Below are 17,345 nucleotides of genomic sequence, written 5' to 3' on the forward strand. Positions count from 1 at the left end.
AGACATTGCAACTTCGCGATAGCTATAAAAACGCACTAAGCTTACATCATAATGCTATCTCCTGTACCCTTGTTCAGATTAACCGAGACTGAAAGAGCAACAGCAAGTATACTTAAGTCCACTTTTGAATCAATGGATACAGGCTTTTGTAAAATATTTATATCTGTACCACTAGTGTAAATCTCATTCGATAGCGTGACGTGATGTACGCGTTTGCGTTAAGTGTCATTTTGTATGGAATTTTGAATTGCCAAAACGTCCCGCTTGGCGCGCTGTTCAAAATTCCACACAAAAATAGACATAACGCAAACGCGAACGCACGTCACGCTATCGAATGAAAACACTAGGGGTTCTTAAATGTCAGAGTGGGATTTCTATGTTAATATGGTTTTTCATAAGAGGTCGCGGGTTCAAGTCTCGGGTCAGGTCGTAATGGACACTGATGAATATAAATTAATTGGCATGTTTGCGAGTTAGTTTTATATGTTTATGACTATATACTGGAGACGTTAAGTACGTACCGTATTTACAACAACCTTAATTATGTAATGAATTTCCACAAATTATTTTCCATATTTAATAAACAATTGCTGGTATTTTGAGTCGAGTTACATATGTTGCTACAAGTTAAGAAGTAAATGCTAAGCTTGGTAACCTTTTCAACAAAACCAACACCGATTACCATTCTGGTTGCTAAATGTTTTCTGCCGGAAATATTGCCGAGTGTAAATGTTACTAGAAATATCAGTGAGCTATATTAAAATATACAAGTATTTTTATATCAAGAATTTATAGTCTATTTTGTCCTATTTTTAAGTTGAAAAATATGTTAAAAAGCAAATAAAAAATATCAGATAAAAAAAAACTGTTTTATCAATTTTTATTATGAAACTCCTGAGGGTTCAAACAATCATTATCATAATATAATTAAACATAAATTGATGACATTATTTAGGTCCTTTGACATAGTCGTTTAGGTCATATGAGATGAAATAGTCGAGCACATAGATTTTCATACTCCATTTTCATTTTCCAGATTCGGCCTGGCCTGCATTCATAACTTTTTTATTTTGTCGCTTGGTTCGTTATTCCATAACGCAGTCCAATTGATGTAGAGCGCTTGACCAAAATTACGTTAATTAGTAATGACTGATGTTTACTCACCGTGCTCGCGAGCAATTTGATAGATTTAAACCACACCTTCCTTAGCTCATGACGTGCTCATAAGAAGTTAAATGTTATATGAACTATAGACTTATACTTTTTAGGTCTATTTTAAAGTCCTAATGTCTGTCAGCTGCTACTGGGATTCCCAAGCATATTTAACTAAGCCTTTTGGCGATTATGAAACGCAAACGTGTCCGAGTCAACATTGCGACGATTGGCCTTTGGCCAGAATAAATAAGCAGATGATTAGCACCGAGAGGAATGCGAGGGTCTTTAACATTGGAAAATATCGGTTTTTTGAGCGTTCGATTTTCAAAGTCAGCCAATATTAAGTAACAATGTGTGTTCAATTTGACCGAAACATCTTTTAAGATCGACACTTCACGTCTCTGGAGTAGCAATGAGCAAGTCGCAGAACATTGCCAAAATTTGCATAATTTTTGGAAAATTTAATGAAAAAATTCTCATGCAAGTTTCCACTTAGAAAGTTCCCGTTCAGATTAAGGATTATCACTCCATGTTACTGTTGACGACTGTTTCATTTAACTTTTACGTCACTCATTGGCGTCATTTTCAAATGTCATAGAAATTGAAACTAACTGTAAGAAGGTTTGGCAATAAACGCGCGGAAAAAAAATACCGAGAACATTTCATGGGAAATGTGCAATTTTTGATAATCTTTTTGGCGGATAGCAACTCTAGCGTTGCCAAAAACGTCTTTGAAGTTATCAAGAAATCACGTTTCGGGCATAGCTGTGGTTGATTTGATATACGTCTAATTATGTCAAAATTTTTCAATAATGTTAATATCCTCTCTAGATATGAGGACTTTGTATGTAAAGGCGATTTCGCGGCGGTCATCCAGTTTCGTCTTACAAGGGTGGACAACACATCGGTATTCCCCGTTTCAGATAATTGCAATGCCGACGAAAGCGACACATCCGAAAAGGAAAGCGCGCAAATTGTGCGCCGGCGCTGGTTGTGGGTCAATGCTAAGACGTACGGTCAGCACGTGGGGAATTTCCAATAATAAATGAATAAACATCGATTAAATAATGATTTCGGATTCCGCGATAGTAATTCATAAAATAAAACTATTTATATTTACAATACTACCCTGGTTTTTACATTTACAGCGCTCGTTATCAGTAGGAGATTGAGAAAGATGTCATACATACCTATGATACATATCTATCAAAATTACATTATGTAAAATACTGATTACAACATTATGGCTGGTTATACATGCAAAATTCGCTGGCATTAATGACATTACCAGGATTCGAATCCAAGACTTTCAGTTTCGTTAGCTGGACTATCACAGCTTAGTATAAGTTGTTTAAGGCGTATTGAAATGTACGGTTATAACAATTGTTATTCTTCATTTTTATCGCCAACCACCGAATTTGTATATATATACCGACCGATTATTTGACGACCGGTCTGGCGTAGTGGGTAGTGACCCTGCCTGTGAAGCCGATGGTCCTGGGTTCGAATCCCAGTAAGGGCATTTATTTGTGTGATGACACAGATATTTGTTCCTGTCATGGTTGTTTTCTACGTATTTAAGTATTTATATATCGTTGTCTAAGTACCCTCAACACAAGCCTTCTTGAGCTTACTGGGGGACTTGGTCAATCTGTGTAAGAATGTCCTATAATATTTATTTATTTTTATTTATTTATTTTTATATACAGCACTAACTGCTGTTAGCCAATGTAACCTGTTGTCAGTTTTTTATAATCATACTGAATATATAAATGTAAGAAGTCGTTTTAAAATTCCGATAGAATCACGTGAAGAAGAATGCCTTATTATATCATTGTGCCCTGCCTTGAGAACCGATTTATATGTAAAGTTATCAAGGAAAATCACATTTTTTTCAAGTCTATTACGTGATTTAAAATTATGTATGCGAGACGTTTGTATGTTAATTTTGCGATAACATAGACATTCGTCCTGGCCTTCGGCGGGTACAATGTCAACCCGTGGGCGGATCTAAACAATACTTGAGACATTAAACAAGATGGTATAGTGAATTTAATATAAGAATTTAAAAATAACCTACCTTAGGTAGGTAGGTACTCTTTATTGCAGACCATAAACAACAAATTAGTGAGATATAAGGTACCTACTACGCTGCTTACCTACTTGCGCCAAAGAAGGCCCATCGTCATCGTTTCAGAGCATTTACAATATTTATTTAATAGTGTTGTAATAAATATTCTCTTCAAGTTAAAGGAAATCAAGTTTTGATAATGATATGAGTAGACTACGTATTTTATTTTATTTAAGTAAGTAGATATAAATCCTTTAATATTTTTACGTTTTTAGAAGTAGGTATTTAATTTATTTTTATTAGATGCTAAAAGATCAAACATTTTAATTTTCATTCTAATTTGTTGGCAATATTTCCCATGGGTATTTTGTTTTAAATTTCCGGCAATGATTTTTATGATCGAAATTTTTTAATTAAATACATGTAACTTATTAAAAATCCCATTTGTTTTCATAATGCGTTAGTTTAAAGATATACTAATTGTCATTTCAGAATGTAAAATGATTGGCATTAATAAACACTATAGGTACCTATGTTAATAACAAAACTTCCGTGAGACACAGACATATTAAATATATTAAAAACGGGTCACTCACGTAGTTTAAGTCGAAAAACGCTCTGCGCCGGTCCGTCACCGTAAACGCAAGCTCCTGATGACACTCCTCGGTACGGAGTGAAACATGTCGAGCGTTTTTCGACATAAAATACGTGAGTGACCCGTTTTTAATATATTTAATAAGACTATAGGTACCTACTCTAAAATTAACAAATAAATAATTAGGTAATAATTAAATTTGACACACGGCCCAGTAAGGTTTGTGTTGAGCTGTTGAGGATGCTAGACGAAACATCTAAATATCCCGTCTAAAGACTAAATTTAAACAAATTCAATATTTGTTCTCAAACAATTTAAAACATTCATATGCTTAATAACTTTTTTGCTACTACTACCGCACCCAACCGGTCTTGAACAGCATATGCAGCATATGCATATGTATATGTCGATTGCTTAATGTTATGCCATCTTCAACACTGGTAGCGACTTGTATGTTTATGTTTATTATCTATAAATTCATCGGCGCTGATAGATCGTGAATGTTTTAAAATAACACGAAAGGGACCGTAATTTAAAAATTTGCACATACGCTGAAATATTTTAAGACAATACTTCGTAAATTTGATTTAGCGTAAATAAAGTTTCATAACGCGTTCGGCTAAGTTATACTGTTTACATTGTTTACTAAACATTATAAAGTGGATACTTATTAATACAGAGGCTTTGCGAAAATTTGTTTACAGTATACGGCCCGGCTGATATGATAAGGATTTTGCTAGGCACAGTTTTTAGAGGCAAAAAAATATATTAAAGATGACTCACGTTACCGGGCCGTGTCCGGGCCGGAGCTTCCAGCGCTTACTTTTCTATGACATGACAGGTGATCACGTGATGGTTTCCATAGAAAATGAAGCGCCGGAAGCTCCGGCCCGGACACGGCCCGGTCTAACGTGAGTCATCCTTAAGTATTTTTTCCGAGTACCTTTAATAAATATTGTAAGTACTTATATTACACCCAAGAGCAATTTAATTGGGTTACTTGTCTTTGTTTAAATAATCATAGAGAGTCGCTCTTTTTAGGGTTCCGTACCCAAAGGGTAAAACGGGACCCTATTACTAGACAGTTGAAATTTTCACAGATGATGTATTTCTGTTGCCGCTATAACATCAAATACTAAAAACAGAATAAAATAAAGATTTAAATGGGGCTCCCATACAACAAACGTGATTTTTGACCAAAGTTAAGCAACGTCGGGAGTGGTCAGTACTTGGATGGGTGGCCGTTTTTTTTTTGCTTTTTTTTCGATTTTTTTTTTTTGCATTATGGTACGGAACCCTTCGTGCGCGAGTCCGACTCGCACTTGCCCGGTTTTTTTTTGACTGTCATATAAGTCATGTAAGTCGAAGTTCATAAAACCGCCAGGTCAAAATCAGGTACAGATTGAGTGCATAATTATTTTCCATCGTATTTTCTCGGAAACGTTCGTATTTGTCATGCTACTTCAGTCAACCTCAGCACTATTTGTACCGAGACTGACTGAAGTAGCATGACACGTTCGTACGTTTCCGTGAAAATGCGATGGAAAATAATTATACACTACACTACATATCTGTAGTCGCGTATCACCCCGTGTTATTTCTATGAACATCGTCATTCTTTCATCAAATCAATTTTGTGTATGAATATAGATAATATCGAACCGAATCAAGATAAACCTTCATAATTGTATTTTATTTTGATCCAGCGTGGAAATGCTGCGAGCATCATGGGCACCTTTGCACCGGGAAAGGCAGACAGCGGTTTTTTTTTTTTTTTTTTAATTTATAGTTTTATATTTATTTGTAAGTGTTAGTTGTTTGTAACTATATACGTACTTACATTTTTAATAAATACAATATTATTTTTATAACTTAATTATAAATTGTCATTAACTATAAAATTACAAATAAAAAACGGTATATAAGTATACTTAAATAAATTCGTCATACGTTACAAAAAAAAAAATTATACCTAAACCGATTGTTTACGTGTCTAAATTTAGTTGCTACAAAAATCTATTGCTTGTTTTTCGCGTATTGAATAATATATTGATGTTACGAGTATTACGGTTTATTATGACTATAAATTAAGTTTGGGTCTCTATTGTTTCCCATAAAGTTTTAAGTTATAATGTATTGTTTGTCCGCATTTTCGTTAGTCATAATTTGGTTTTTCTCAGAAACGCGTAACTTTTCAGGATTGTCATAAAACAAACCTAACCTAACCTAACTATAGGATAACCTTACGAAAATCCTGAAAAGTTAACGGTTTCAGATTATTATGACTAATGATAATCTGACAATCATTACATTATGACTTTCAATAATTATTAATACAGTAAAATTATACATTTAGCGTTTGCGTCAAATCCGGTAGTTCTGATTTTTTTGCAGACTTATTTATGATGTTGGTCCAATGAATAATCCAAGTTGGTGACCTCGAGCGCCGAACGCAACTTTGTCAAAAATCGAAAAACCTGCCAAAATTTCGGTTTTTGTTTAGTTTTGGGCGATTCTAACCCTAAAGGAGTAGTTTTTGATAGTACCTTCCTTAGACGTTTTTAAAGAAGACTAAATTTGCTACAATACTCGTTTAGAACTGTCTCTGTAGATTGAATAGTTTCCGAGATAAAGGCTTTCCAAATTTAGATTTTTTTTAAATTGAGCTAGTAAGCTAAGTGAGTGCAGTGAGTATGCACTTTCGACTCAGGCGATGCCGCTTGGCACGATTGTTCCTAAGGACAAGCAAAGCTGATTTGGCGTGGTAGCCACGATATCGTACCGTGCCTACCCCGCAAAAAGGGAGGGGAAAGGGTCGGATCCCCAGGTCCAATCTAAGCTATATTTCTTCCTATTTTATTTTTTTCTTTATATGTCAAACAAAGGGATCCGATTACGTTTATATTGCCAATACAAATACGATTTTTTTTGTTGAGATTTGTATTTTAGCCGATTTTCTGTTTGTTTACTTATCTTACCTACATCAAAATTTGGTATGCAAATTCTAACATATCAAAACAAAAATAAGATATACATATAATTGTATGTTGTTTTTCCTTAACCGTGGTTATGAAAAACTATTAACCTAAATATTGTTACATAAAAACCCCCGTGGTGACAATTTGTCACTTAACCTGTAACCTACGTCCTCGTTATCGCTTGTCGTGTCGAGACGTGACATAAATTATGTAATGACGATAAATGACGCGTGCCATCATTAATCACTTGTCATTAGTAATAGTTTAAAGTTGCAGATAAAATATATGTAATGTTAAAGAAAACATGATGAGGCGGCTTTGAAGACATGGAAGTGGGCTTCATAACGTTTTTTGCAACACCTACTTTTTAGGGTTCCGTACCCAAAAGGTAAAAAACGGGACCCTATTACTAAGATTCCTCTGTCCGTCTGTCTGTCTATCACCAGGCTGTATCTCATAAACCGTGATAGCTGAAATTTTCTGTCTGAAATGTCTGTCTGTCGGTTACCTCTTCACGCATTTTTAATATTTTTATACTGCCGAACCGATTGAAATGAATATTGGTATAGAGATTGTTTGAGGCCCGAGGAAGCACATAGGATAGTTTTCCTCAATCATTATCATCATCATCATCCAAAGGAGACAAAGTCGCGGGTAGAAGGTAGTTACTTACTTATATACACACACGCCGTTAACGGATTTTCATGCGGTTTCCACCGGTTTCCATAGAGTGATTCTTGAGGAAGGTTAAGGTATATAATTTGTTTAGGTTTCCCCGTGCAAAGCCGGGGCGGGTTGCTAGTAAGAATATAAAAACCCTTACCTTGCAACACCTGTTTCCCCCATCCAGTCACGATACATTCCCCGGCGCCATTGTAGAACGCATCCAGGGTATCTTGCGCGCTTGGCAAGCATATCGGATAGATGTTCTTCGCGAATCGCAGATTCTCAGAGAGGACCAGGATCGCAGCGTCGTTGAGGAGGCTGGAAATATACAAGGTTTTAACATACTAAACTAAACAAGCTCTTTCGTCCTTTGTATAATATATATCCTCCACTTACAGAAGGTCAGTAGAGCAGAAGGAGTGAAATTCTTCCTTTCTGACCGTGTCTGAGCGACGAACGTATACAAACACGAGAGTTATTGCCTTATGACCAGAGCTCGGCGGGGGTGAGCTGTTTTCAGAGTTTGCACAACATGGACATGCCTTGTCATTCGATGGTATATGTGGTGTAATTTAATAACTAAAGAAATTATTTCATTTAGGCTGCCTTTCCGCTACGATCTTTAGATCGCCCTTAAAACAAATGAATTTTATAGAAAGCTTTTTTAGCAAACCTCTTCAAATAATATGTATGTACATATATCCATCCATGCTACTATTAAAGTTTGTAAAACTTAGTACCTACTCGTTTTGTACATAAGGCATTGTCATTTTTGTTGAATTATAATTAATAAAGTTTTATTTTCTTTTATTTTAATATTTCTTTCTAAGGTGTATCTATATTAATATCTACACTTGACATAAGTGACGTCAAAATGACGGTATAATTGACCAAATATGGCATATTTCCCAAAATACTAGTAGGGGTGGCAAAGGGTATTTTAAACTTGGACAAAGAGAAGGGCAGGGGCTTCTCATCAATTTCTAGCTTTTATAGTTATCTTATCTTATCTTACCTTCCGCGCTTCACTTAGAGAAAAGGATAACAAAAACACACTTAGAATTACAAAAATAAACTTAATCCGGGGACAAGGAGAGTCAACTAATAGGAACAAATTGACTTTTGCAATTTCTATTAGTTCTTGCAATTTCTATTATCTGTTTGTTGAAATTAGATTTAGGATTACTGAGCTGTTTGTAGAAATAAATAAACTTTACAAAAATAGTGAAACGTCTATAATTAATTACACAAACGGGTCTACCGCGATATAATTTCATTGTTTTTACCTTTGATTCCGACGTTATATTACGACGTTTGATTATATCGCGGTAGACCCGTTTGTGTAATTAAATATGTGTACAAAACGCGAGAGTTTAAAGTGTTATACGTCTATAATTATTACTAAACTTCATTTTTTTCCCCCAGTACAGAACTGTTTTTTAATTCCTGGTTTAGTTTACTAATGATTTTTCTCTCAGTGTTGTAGTAGGGGTGGCAAAGGATATTCTAGAGTTGAACAATCTGGAAGGGCAGGGGCTCCTCATCTATTTCGAGCTTTTATATTGATCTTATCTTATCTTATCTTAGCGTACCTTATCTTATCTTATCTTACCTTCCGCGCTTGTAGTAAGGGTGGCGCAGGATATTCTTGACCTGGACAATCTGGAAGGGCAGGGGCTCTTCATCAATTCCAAGTTTCCATTCTCCTCCCTTGATGAGAACGTTCTTAGCTTGGAGCCTGTTGGAAAGGGAGAAAGTTAGATAACGTATAGGTACATACATTTAAAATTATACAGACATACACATTAGAGTTTTCAATAAGTAGATAAATTAAATTGTTTCACAGTATATATATATATTTGTTACTTCTCTAGTGTCCTAACCTCGGTTGGTCTCTATAGTCTGTATCTTTAAGTATTTAAATAAAAGTAAACAAACAATTTATACATTTTCGGGTAGTTATAACATTTATTGGTTAACCGACCAAATACAAAACCGCCTGAATCAGTCACTGAACGACCTGACTTTAACCTAGTTATTTGATCATGTAATGTTTTCATCGACCGTCAACTGGCTTATGGAGCCATTTGAGGGTAGATTTTGTTTACTTTTATTTAAATACCTACCTAAAGATACAGACTAGAAATATGCTTTTGATTCTGGATACGAGTAGAAATGAAATCAGTGGGCACATTTTTTTGACTAATCTTTCAAAATCTTTAAAAGTCAGGGTCTCATCGTTATCGCGTGGCAGCACAGAATCAGCTAGCTAGCTACCCTCAGTGCCCTATTTATAAATCCATCCTGTATACCATGGTATAATAATATACTCCGCCTGGTACTCCATTCCCGTCTTTTCTAGGTCACCTAACTGACACGGGCCTACGTCATCATGCGACAGCGCTATATGATAATATGCGATAGCGCTATATATAGCGGCCATGTTGTTGTGACGTAGGCCCGTGTCACTCTGGGAATGGAAGACCATGTTTTATTAGACTATGCTGTATACGAAATTTATCTTTGTTTAGTAACAACACAGGCCGCGTAGCCAAGATGCCGATCGCTTACGCTCCGTAGCGATCGAAACGCAACTGTCACTGTCGCGCTAATATGGAAGAGTGATAGAGAGACACAATGCTTTTCGTTGTCGAAGCGATAGCGATTGTAACCTTGACTAGGCCGGCAGGTCTTCTTGAGATTTTTGAGTTAATTTGTGTGAGATTGTCCAATTATGCACACAATCTGTACCTGCTTTTGACCTGGCGCTTTTGTGAACTTGGACTTGTTACATGACTTTATGACAGTCAAAAAGAGCGACTCTCTATGATTATTTAAACAAAGAGAAGTGACCCAATTAAATTGCTCTTGGGTGTAATATAAGTACTTACAATATTTACGAAAGGTACTCGGAAAAAATACTTAAGGATGACTCACGTTAGACCGGGCCGTGTCCGGGCCGGAGCTTCCGGCGCATCGTTTTCTATGGAAAGCATCACGTGATCACCTGTCATGTCATAGAAAAGTAAGCGCTGGAAGCTCCGGCCCGGACACGGCCCGGTAACGTGAGTCATCTTTAATATATTTTTTTGCCTCTAAAAACTGTGCCTAGCAAAATCCTTATCATATCAGCATCAGTTCGCAAAATTCCTAACATTGACATCAATTTGACACCTTGACACTCCCATCCATTATCTGGCCATATCTAATGACACATTGTCTGACAGGAATGCCGCTAAACGGCTGACGAAAGTTGACCCAGATGGCTGTTGCAATAAGTTTTCACTAGACCAGAATGTGTTTCTATACTGTATCTATTATGCTGTTATCACACTGAAGCCGGATTCGCTCGTTGGTCTGAAGCATCACAGCCACCTTTACACTTTAAGTAGGTTATTGGATATTCCCTTTAAGTGTCAATATATCTAGGGATGAAAAGATGAAGCACTAAAGGCTTACATGTTACATTACATGTAGTGCATAATTATTTTCCATCGTATTTTCACAGAAAAGTACGAACGTGTCTCGCTATTTCAGTCAGCCTCGGAACAAAAAGTACCGAGGTTGACTGAAGTAGCGTGACAAAGGCGAACGTTTCCGAGAAAATACGATGGAAACAATTATGCACTACATCTGTACATATTACGGTTATTTTTGAGTTACACATCTACCTAAGACGCGGCTGTGACAACAACATCAGGTCTGGTGTTAACACCTCCTCACAATATACTCATTCATTTGTAGGAGTCCCATGGCCTGGCTTCTACTGTTACTTTAGACCCATCGACACAAGACGCGGATGTGACAACATCAGGCCTGGTGATGATACATCCACAGTGCAGATTGCTACTAGTTTCGTCAGTAGGTCATCTTTTTCTATCTATATCAATTAGAAAGGGATGGATAGTCTATCTCGCGATACTACCGTTGCTTAGCCTACAGGGCCGGTAATCTTATTTTACCAGTATTTGTGGCGATTTCAACCAAACGGGTCCTTATTGTCGGTCGTCAATAAGACGCTATTTCCATAAAGCTTTAAAATGAAATCAAACCAATGGACAACCGACAATGTGGTATATTTTAGTTGAAAACGTCACATTTTAATTTTAGTTTAGACTTACCCGTCAACACAAGACGCGGATGTGACAACAACATCAGGCCTGGTAATGACACCTCCACACAACAGACTCTTGTTGGTCTGGAGGAGTACCATGGCCTGCCAGGGGATCTCAGCGAAGTCCACTTCGTTTTCGTTGCGGTTTCCGTATGGTTTTTGGCCCTGGTGGGGAACAGTATCTCAGAATAGGAATATTGAAAAAAATCGAAGGGAGTTCGATTATTAAGAGAGACGATAAATTTTTCAGATGTGGTGCATAATTGTTTTGCATCGTATTTTCTCGGAAACGTTCGTATTTGACATGCTTCTTTAGTCAACCTTAGTACTTTTTTTACCGATACTGGCTGAAATAGCAAGACACGTTCGTACGTTTCCGTGGAAAAAAAAAACGATGGAGAATAATTATGCACTACATCTGTATCTTGTGACCAGAAGATTAGATTTTTGGTTTTTAGTAAAATAATATACTTATGTGCTAAGTAAGTAGATTTTAGTGACCTTGATTTTCAGAAAACATGACACTAAAAATGTGTTCCGAATTTAGGAAAACAAGATGGAATTATATTTTCATGAGTTTCATTTCACTCGATTTCACATAATAATAGTTCTTAATAAGCAAAGTGTATGAAAGAGTTTGGGATAGACATCACATTTTCAAGTGAGTTAAAGTGAAAAGATTCTCAGATTGCACAAGATCACATGAATCGATCGTGGCTATCGTGAGCTATAATTTATATGTTATTACTTCAATCTGCATTTTTAATTAGCTGATATAGGCGTTAGATGATTAAGATGTTTGCCAACTGTTTGTATATCTCTTTATTTGTTTCTTTTTCTTTATTAGGTGAGACCAAAGATTTATTACTTATGTAAGATGTCTAAAGTCTAATGGCGTTATAAATAAACGTTTGTCAACTTTAGCAAGCCGTTGACAATCGTTTGTCCCTATCATTTGGACATTCGTGTTTTTAGAAGAAGTCATAATTTAACAAACGTTTGCTATGTTTAATGAACAAGGGTGTTGTAGTGTGCGCTACGCCACGCACACTCGTACGTAGCCTTATTATTATATATACGCTAGTACTTAGGAACATTAGCCAGAATAAAGACATACTTATAACCGATTGGTTGCCTTAATTAACGTCCCACACCACATGGCGATCCTGGCAGGGTCGCCATGTGAGGTGGGACGTAAAGACAAACACTATCTCAGGAGTATAGGTTTATTTTGTCTTAAATAACAAGTACCAGGCATTATATACTAAGCTATGCACGTGTGTGAGTAAGGCGTAGTACACACAACAGGGTAAGACTTAGGATAATAACCAAACGGAGTAGCCATTAACAGGCGTTCCCCTCTGTCGAAAATAGGCGGCCAATGGTCATACACAATGTATGGACTGACGTTTATCTGACATGGCTATTTGTCTATTGTCGTGCCCCTCCCCCACAAAAAATGACTGTTTTGTACAGATAATTACAGACGAGGCGTCTCCGTTTGGTTATATCATCTAAGGGGTAAGATTTTTCATGGGGTCCCTTTGTTTCCCATAAAGTTTTAAGTCATAATGTATTGTTTGTCATATTATCGTTAGTCATAAAACTGAAACCGTTAACTTTTCAGGATTTTCGTAAGGTTTATTCTATAGATAGGTTAGGTTAGGTTTGTTTTATGGCAATCCTGAAAAGTTACGCGTTTCTGAGAAAAACAAATTATGACTAACGAAAATTCGGACAAACAATACATTATGACTTAAAACTATTTGGGAAACAATAGAGACCCGATTTTCATTCTTCAAATTGACAGCTAATTCAGAACGAGGTATGGTCTCATAAATTACGAATTAAAGGTGAAGTTCGGATCTCAACTGCAGCTGCATTTTAAGATTGCGAAGTCGTAGTTGCCACCGCTGTATTTGTCAATTTTCTCTTTTCTTCTTCTTTTTTTTCTGGAAAATGACAGTTACAGCGGCAGAGACAATGACGCCGCAACAGTAATGCAGCTGCCGTTGACATCCGAACGTCACCTTAACTCTCGGCCCGATTCGAACTTTAAGATACGTCAATTAATAGATCTAGAAACGATACGGCTTAGATGTGTCAGTATCAAAAATGATGTTTTTGTTTGAAGAAACGTCTTATTTATCACTGACATATCTAATTCATATCGTTTCTAGATCTATTAACAGACGTATTTTAAAGTTAGAATCGGGCCGTCTGTTAAATGTTGACGTTTGACTTCAGTTGACGCTATCTTTGCAGACAAGATTTCTTCTTAAACTTTACACGTCTTATACTATTATTAAATCTTTGTTTGAGACATCGAGCTTTTTGTTTCTGAAGCAAATTTAGTCGTGACGGTAATAAATTATTAAGTAATATGCATAACGGTTAGACTACCATATATCACTGCTTTAAGCAATTTAAATTGAAAGTAATAATTCATCTTTTAAACGGCCCAATATTTTATAGTTATGGAACTTATGGATATTACAACATAGCGTTTTTGGCCGTTTGAAGTAGGTATATTTGCAAGTAAGTAGCATATAATTTTTTGGTGTCTAATGCTACAGATTAAAAGAATGCTTAAAGGATGACTCACGCTAGACCGGGCCGGGGCCGGGCCGGATCTTCTCGCGCTTCGTTTTCTATGGAAAGCACCACGTGATCACCGATCAGCCGTCGTAAAGTGTCATTCTATGGAACTTGCTAACTATGTAGACAAACCGCCATATTGAAATTGTCTCTGACTGATGAATTTACTAGTGATTTTTGTTTATAATGTTTACATAGTTAGCAAGTTCCATAGAATGACACTTTAGAAAATGACATGTCGGATGCCTCGGTCCGGGTACGGCCAGGTCTAGCGTGAGTGATCCTTAAGACGTGGCCGTCCCTACAACGTAGTATCAGGATTTTTTTAAACTCTGCCTATGTTACTTAATATCAGGTTTTTTTAAATCTCCCATGTAACTTAGTTATACATAATTATGTATGTTTAATTTCAGATTCTAGAGATATTTATGTTTGTTTATAATACTGACTATGTATTAACAGTATAAGTGTCTTGGCATCCTGCTGCTGTAAACTTATACCTAGTGTTTGTCTGAATTAATAATTAAAGAATTAAAGACCTATCCCCTTATTCATAAACGCGCTACAAACCGCAATTAGCTAATAATCGTTTGTCCTTATCTGTCATTTTTACCCGACTACGGCAACGCAAAAGGAGGGTTATGATTTTGACCGTTATGTATGTGGGTATGTATAGTACTCATTGAAATTTGACAAACGATATGTCATTCGAATCGTCTTAATTGTCCGCTGGTTATAGGCTATATGACGTCACAAAAAAATGAACACGGCGCCCTCTAGAGGTCATAAAGTCATAAACCAAAAAAATAAAAATAAGTAATGATGGCGTGTTGTATATCATTTGAAAGAGCACATTTTAAATATATACATATTGTGAGCTTTTGCACCCGGCTTTGCTTGCATGCACCCGATAAAACATTAAGGAATGATTAAACATTATTAAACATTTATCGGGTAGATAATTCGAACTACGAATCTACAAGTGCTCTGGATTCTATCCGCGACCCGCGTGTTACGCTTACGCGACTACGGAGATACAAAAAAGGTTTTTGCAAAATAAATTTGCTTGGCCGCTATATACATGGTATTTTTTTTAATGACGCGCATTATTTTATAACTGTACGGGTTCCAAAGTCGGGCTCATACTAAAAGAGTCGAGTCGAGTACGAGGCTCGCCGTACGCGTTTCAAAGCCAGGCGCCTTCGGCGCCCTCATACTAAAAGAGTCAGCCGTAGCCCGACGTACGAGGCTCGTCGCTGTACGCGTTTCAAAGTCGGGCTCCTTCGACGCCCTCATACTAAAAGAGTCGGGCGTAGCCCGACGTACGAGGTACGCTGTACGCGTTCCAAAGCTGCTCACACTAAAAGAGTCGGGCGTAGCCCGACGTACGAGGCTCGCTGTACGCGTTTCAAAGCCGGGCGCCTTCGGCGCCCTCATACTAAAAGAGTCGGCCATAACCCGACGTACGAGGCACGCTGTACGCGTTCCAAAGCCGGGCGCCTTCGGCGCCCTCATACTAAGAGTCGGGCGTAGCCCGACGTACGCGGCTCGCTACGCGTTCCAAAGTCGGGCGCCTTCGGCGCCCTCATACTAAAAGAGTCAGGCGTAGCCCGACGTACGAGGCTCGTGGTACTGGTTCCAAAGTCGGGCTCATACTAAAAGAGTCAGGCGTAGCCCGACGTACGAGGCACGCTGCACGCGTTTCAAAGCCAGGCGCCGACTCATACTAAAAGAGTCGGGCGTAGCCTGACGTATGAGGCACGCTGTACGCGTTCCAAAGCCGGGCGCTATCGGCGCCCTCATACTAAAAGAGTTGGGCGTAGCCCGACGTACGAGGCTCGCTGTACGTGTACGCGTTCCAAGGCCGGGCGCCTTCGGCGCCCTCATACTAAAAGAGTCGGGCGTAGCCCGCCGTACGAGGTACGCTGCACGCGTTCCAAAGCCGGGCGCCTTCGGCTCCCTCATACTAAGAGTCGGGCGTAGCCCGACGTACGCGGCTCGTTACGCGTTCCAAAGCCGGGCGGCTTCGGCGCCCTCGTACTAAAAGAGTCGGGCGTAGCCCGACGTACGAGGCTCGCTGTACGCGTTCCAAAGCCGGGCACCTTCGGCGCCCTCATACTTAAAGAGTCGGCCGTAGCCCGACGTACGAGGCTCGCTGTACGCGTTTCAAAGCTGGGCGCCTTCGACGCCCTGATACTTAAAGAGTCGGGCGTAGCCCGACGTACGAGGCGCGCTGTACGCGTTCCGAAGCCTCCATGCCAAAGGAGTCAGGCGTAGCCCGATATATGCGGCGCTCTGCGTGCATTTCTGTACTGAGGACGCCCTCGCTAAAGTAATATAAAGTGACTTCAAATAGTAACGAAATCATGACCCCAAAATTAATTAAATAAAAAATAAGTTCAAGAACTAAAACCCGACTACTGCATTATAATATTTCCTGTTTGATAATTTCAGATAAGAATTTTATCTTGTTTCATACTTTTTAGAGCGCGATTTGCAGTAGTCGGGTTTTAGTTTTTGAACTTATTTTTTATTTATTCCTTTTTTCTTTCTTTAATGATGATGATGTTAGTGTATAAACAAGAAAATCACTTACATTGAACAGTCCACATTGTCCTCCCGCGCTGTACCGACTCAAGAACACTCTAGAAGCCGAGTCTGAGTACTCATTCTCCACATTGAATCCGCCTCCCTGGCTCACGGAGAACCCGGAGCCTTGGCGGACACCTTGGCCGAATCCTTGGCTGACACCTTGGCCGAATCCTTGGCTGACACCTTGGCCGAATCCTTGACTGACACCTTGGCCGGATCCTTGGCTGACACTTTGGCCGAATCCTTGGCTGACTCCTTGGCCTGATCCTTGGCTAACTGCTTGGCCAAATCCTTGGCTAACTCCTTGGCCGAATCCTTGGCTAACGCCTTGGCCGAATCCTTGGCTGACGGCTTGACCTTGACCGGTGATGACGGCTTGACCTTGGCCGGTGGTCAGGGCGTTGCCGCGGTTCGTCTGTTGGCTTTGGGCGATGCTTTGGTCTCTTGAGTTAAAAGCGGCCTGCGGGCAAAATTATTTTTGATGAATTTGTCATAGGGGACGGAGCTTTAAGGGCGTTTTGTACTAAATGACACTTGCATTGTGCATTTAATTTGGTTGGTAGCAGAAATTGTGAA

General features: G+C 38.4%; 1 protein-coding gene and 1 long non-coding RNA gene across 8 annotated transcripts in view; one reads left to right on the forward strand and one right to left on the reverse strand.

Moving 5' to 3' along the window:
* LOC134803822 (uncharacterized) overlaps window positions 1-2,831 on the forward strand; it is a 117,446-nt gene extending 114,615 nt beyond the window's left edge. For both annotated transcript variants that reach the window (XR_010146020.1, XR_010146021.1), the window contains exon 2: window positions 2,738-2,831. This is a non-coding gene — a long non-coding RNA (uncharacterized LOC134803822). The remainder of the gene's footprint in view (window positions 1-2,737) is intronic.
* Window positions 1-17,345, reverse strand: part of LOC134803701 (fibroin heavy chain-like) — an 86,780-nt gene that overhangs the window by 9,992 nt on the left and 59,443 nt on the right. For 5 of the 6 annotated variants that reach the window (XM_063776496.1, XM_063776500.1, XM_063776499.1 and 2 more), the window contains 4 exons: window positions 16,774-17,229; window positions 11,587-11,744; window positions 9,078-9,203; window positions 7,623-7,783 (listed from right to left, as the gene is read on the reverse strand). In XM_063776496.1, the coding sequence (XP_063632566.1) occupies window positions 7,623-7,783; window positions 9,078-9,203; window positions 11,587-11,744; window positions 16,774-17,229 (901 nt within the window). The remainder of the gene's footprint in view (window positions 1-7,622; window positions 7,784-9,077; window positions 9,204-11,586; window positions 11,745-16,773; window positions 17,230-17,345) is intronic. The other variant, XM_063776501.1, reaches the window with a different exon arrangement.

The sequence above is a fragment of the Cydia splendana genome, chromosome 27, assembly GCF_910591565.1.
Source record: "Cydia splendana chromosome 27, ilCydSple1.2, whole genome shotgun sequence".
Classification (NCBI taxonomy): domain Eukaryota; kingdom Metazoa; phylum Arthropoda; class Insecta; order Lepidoptera; family Tortricidae; genus Cydia; species Cydia splendana.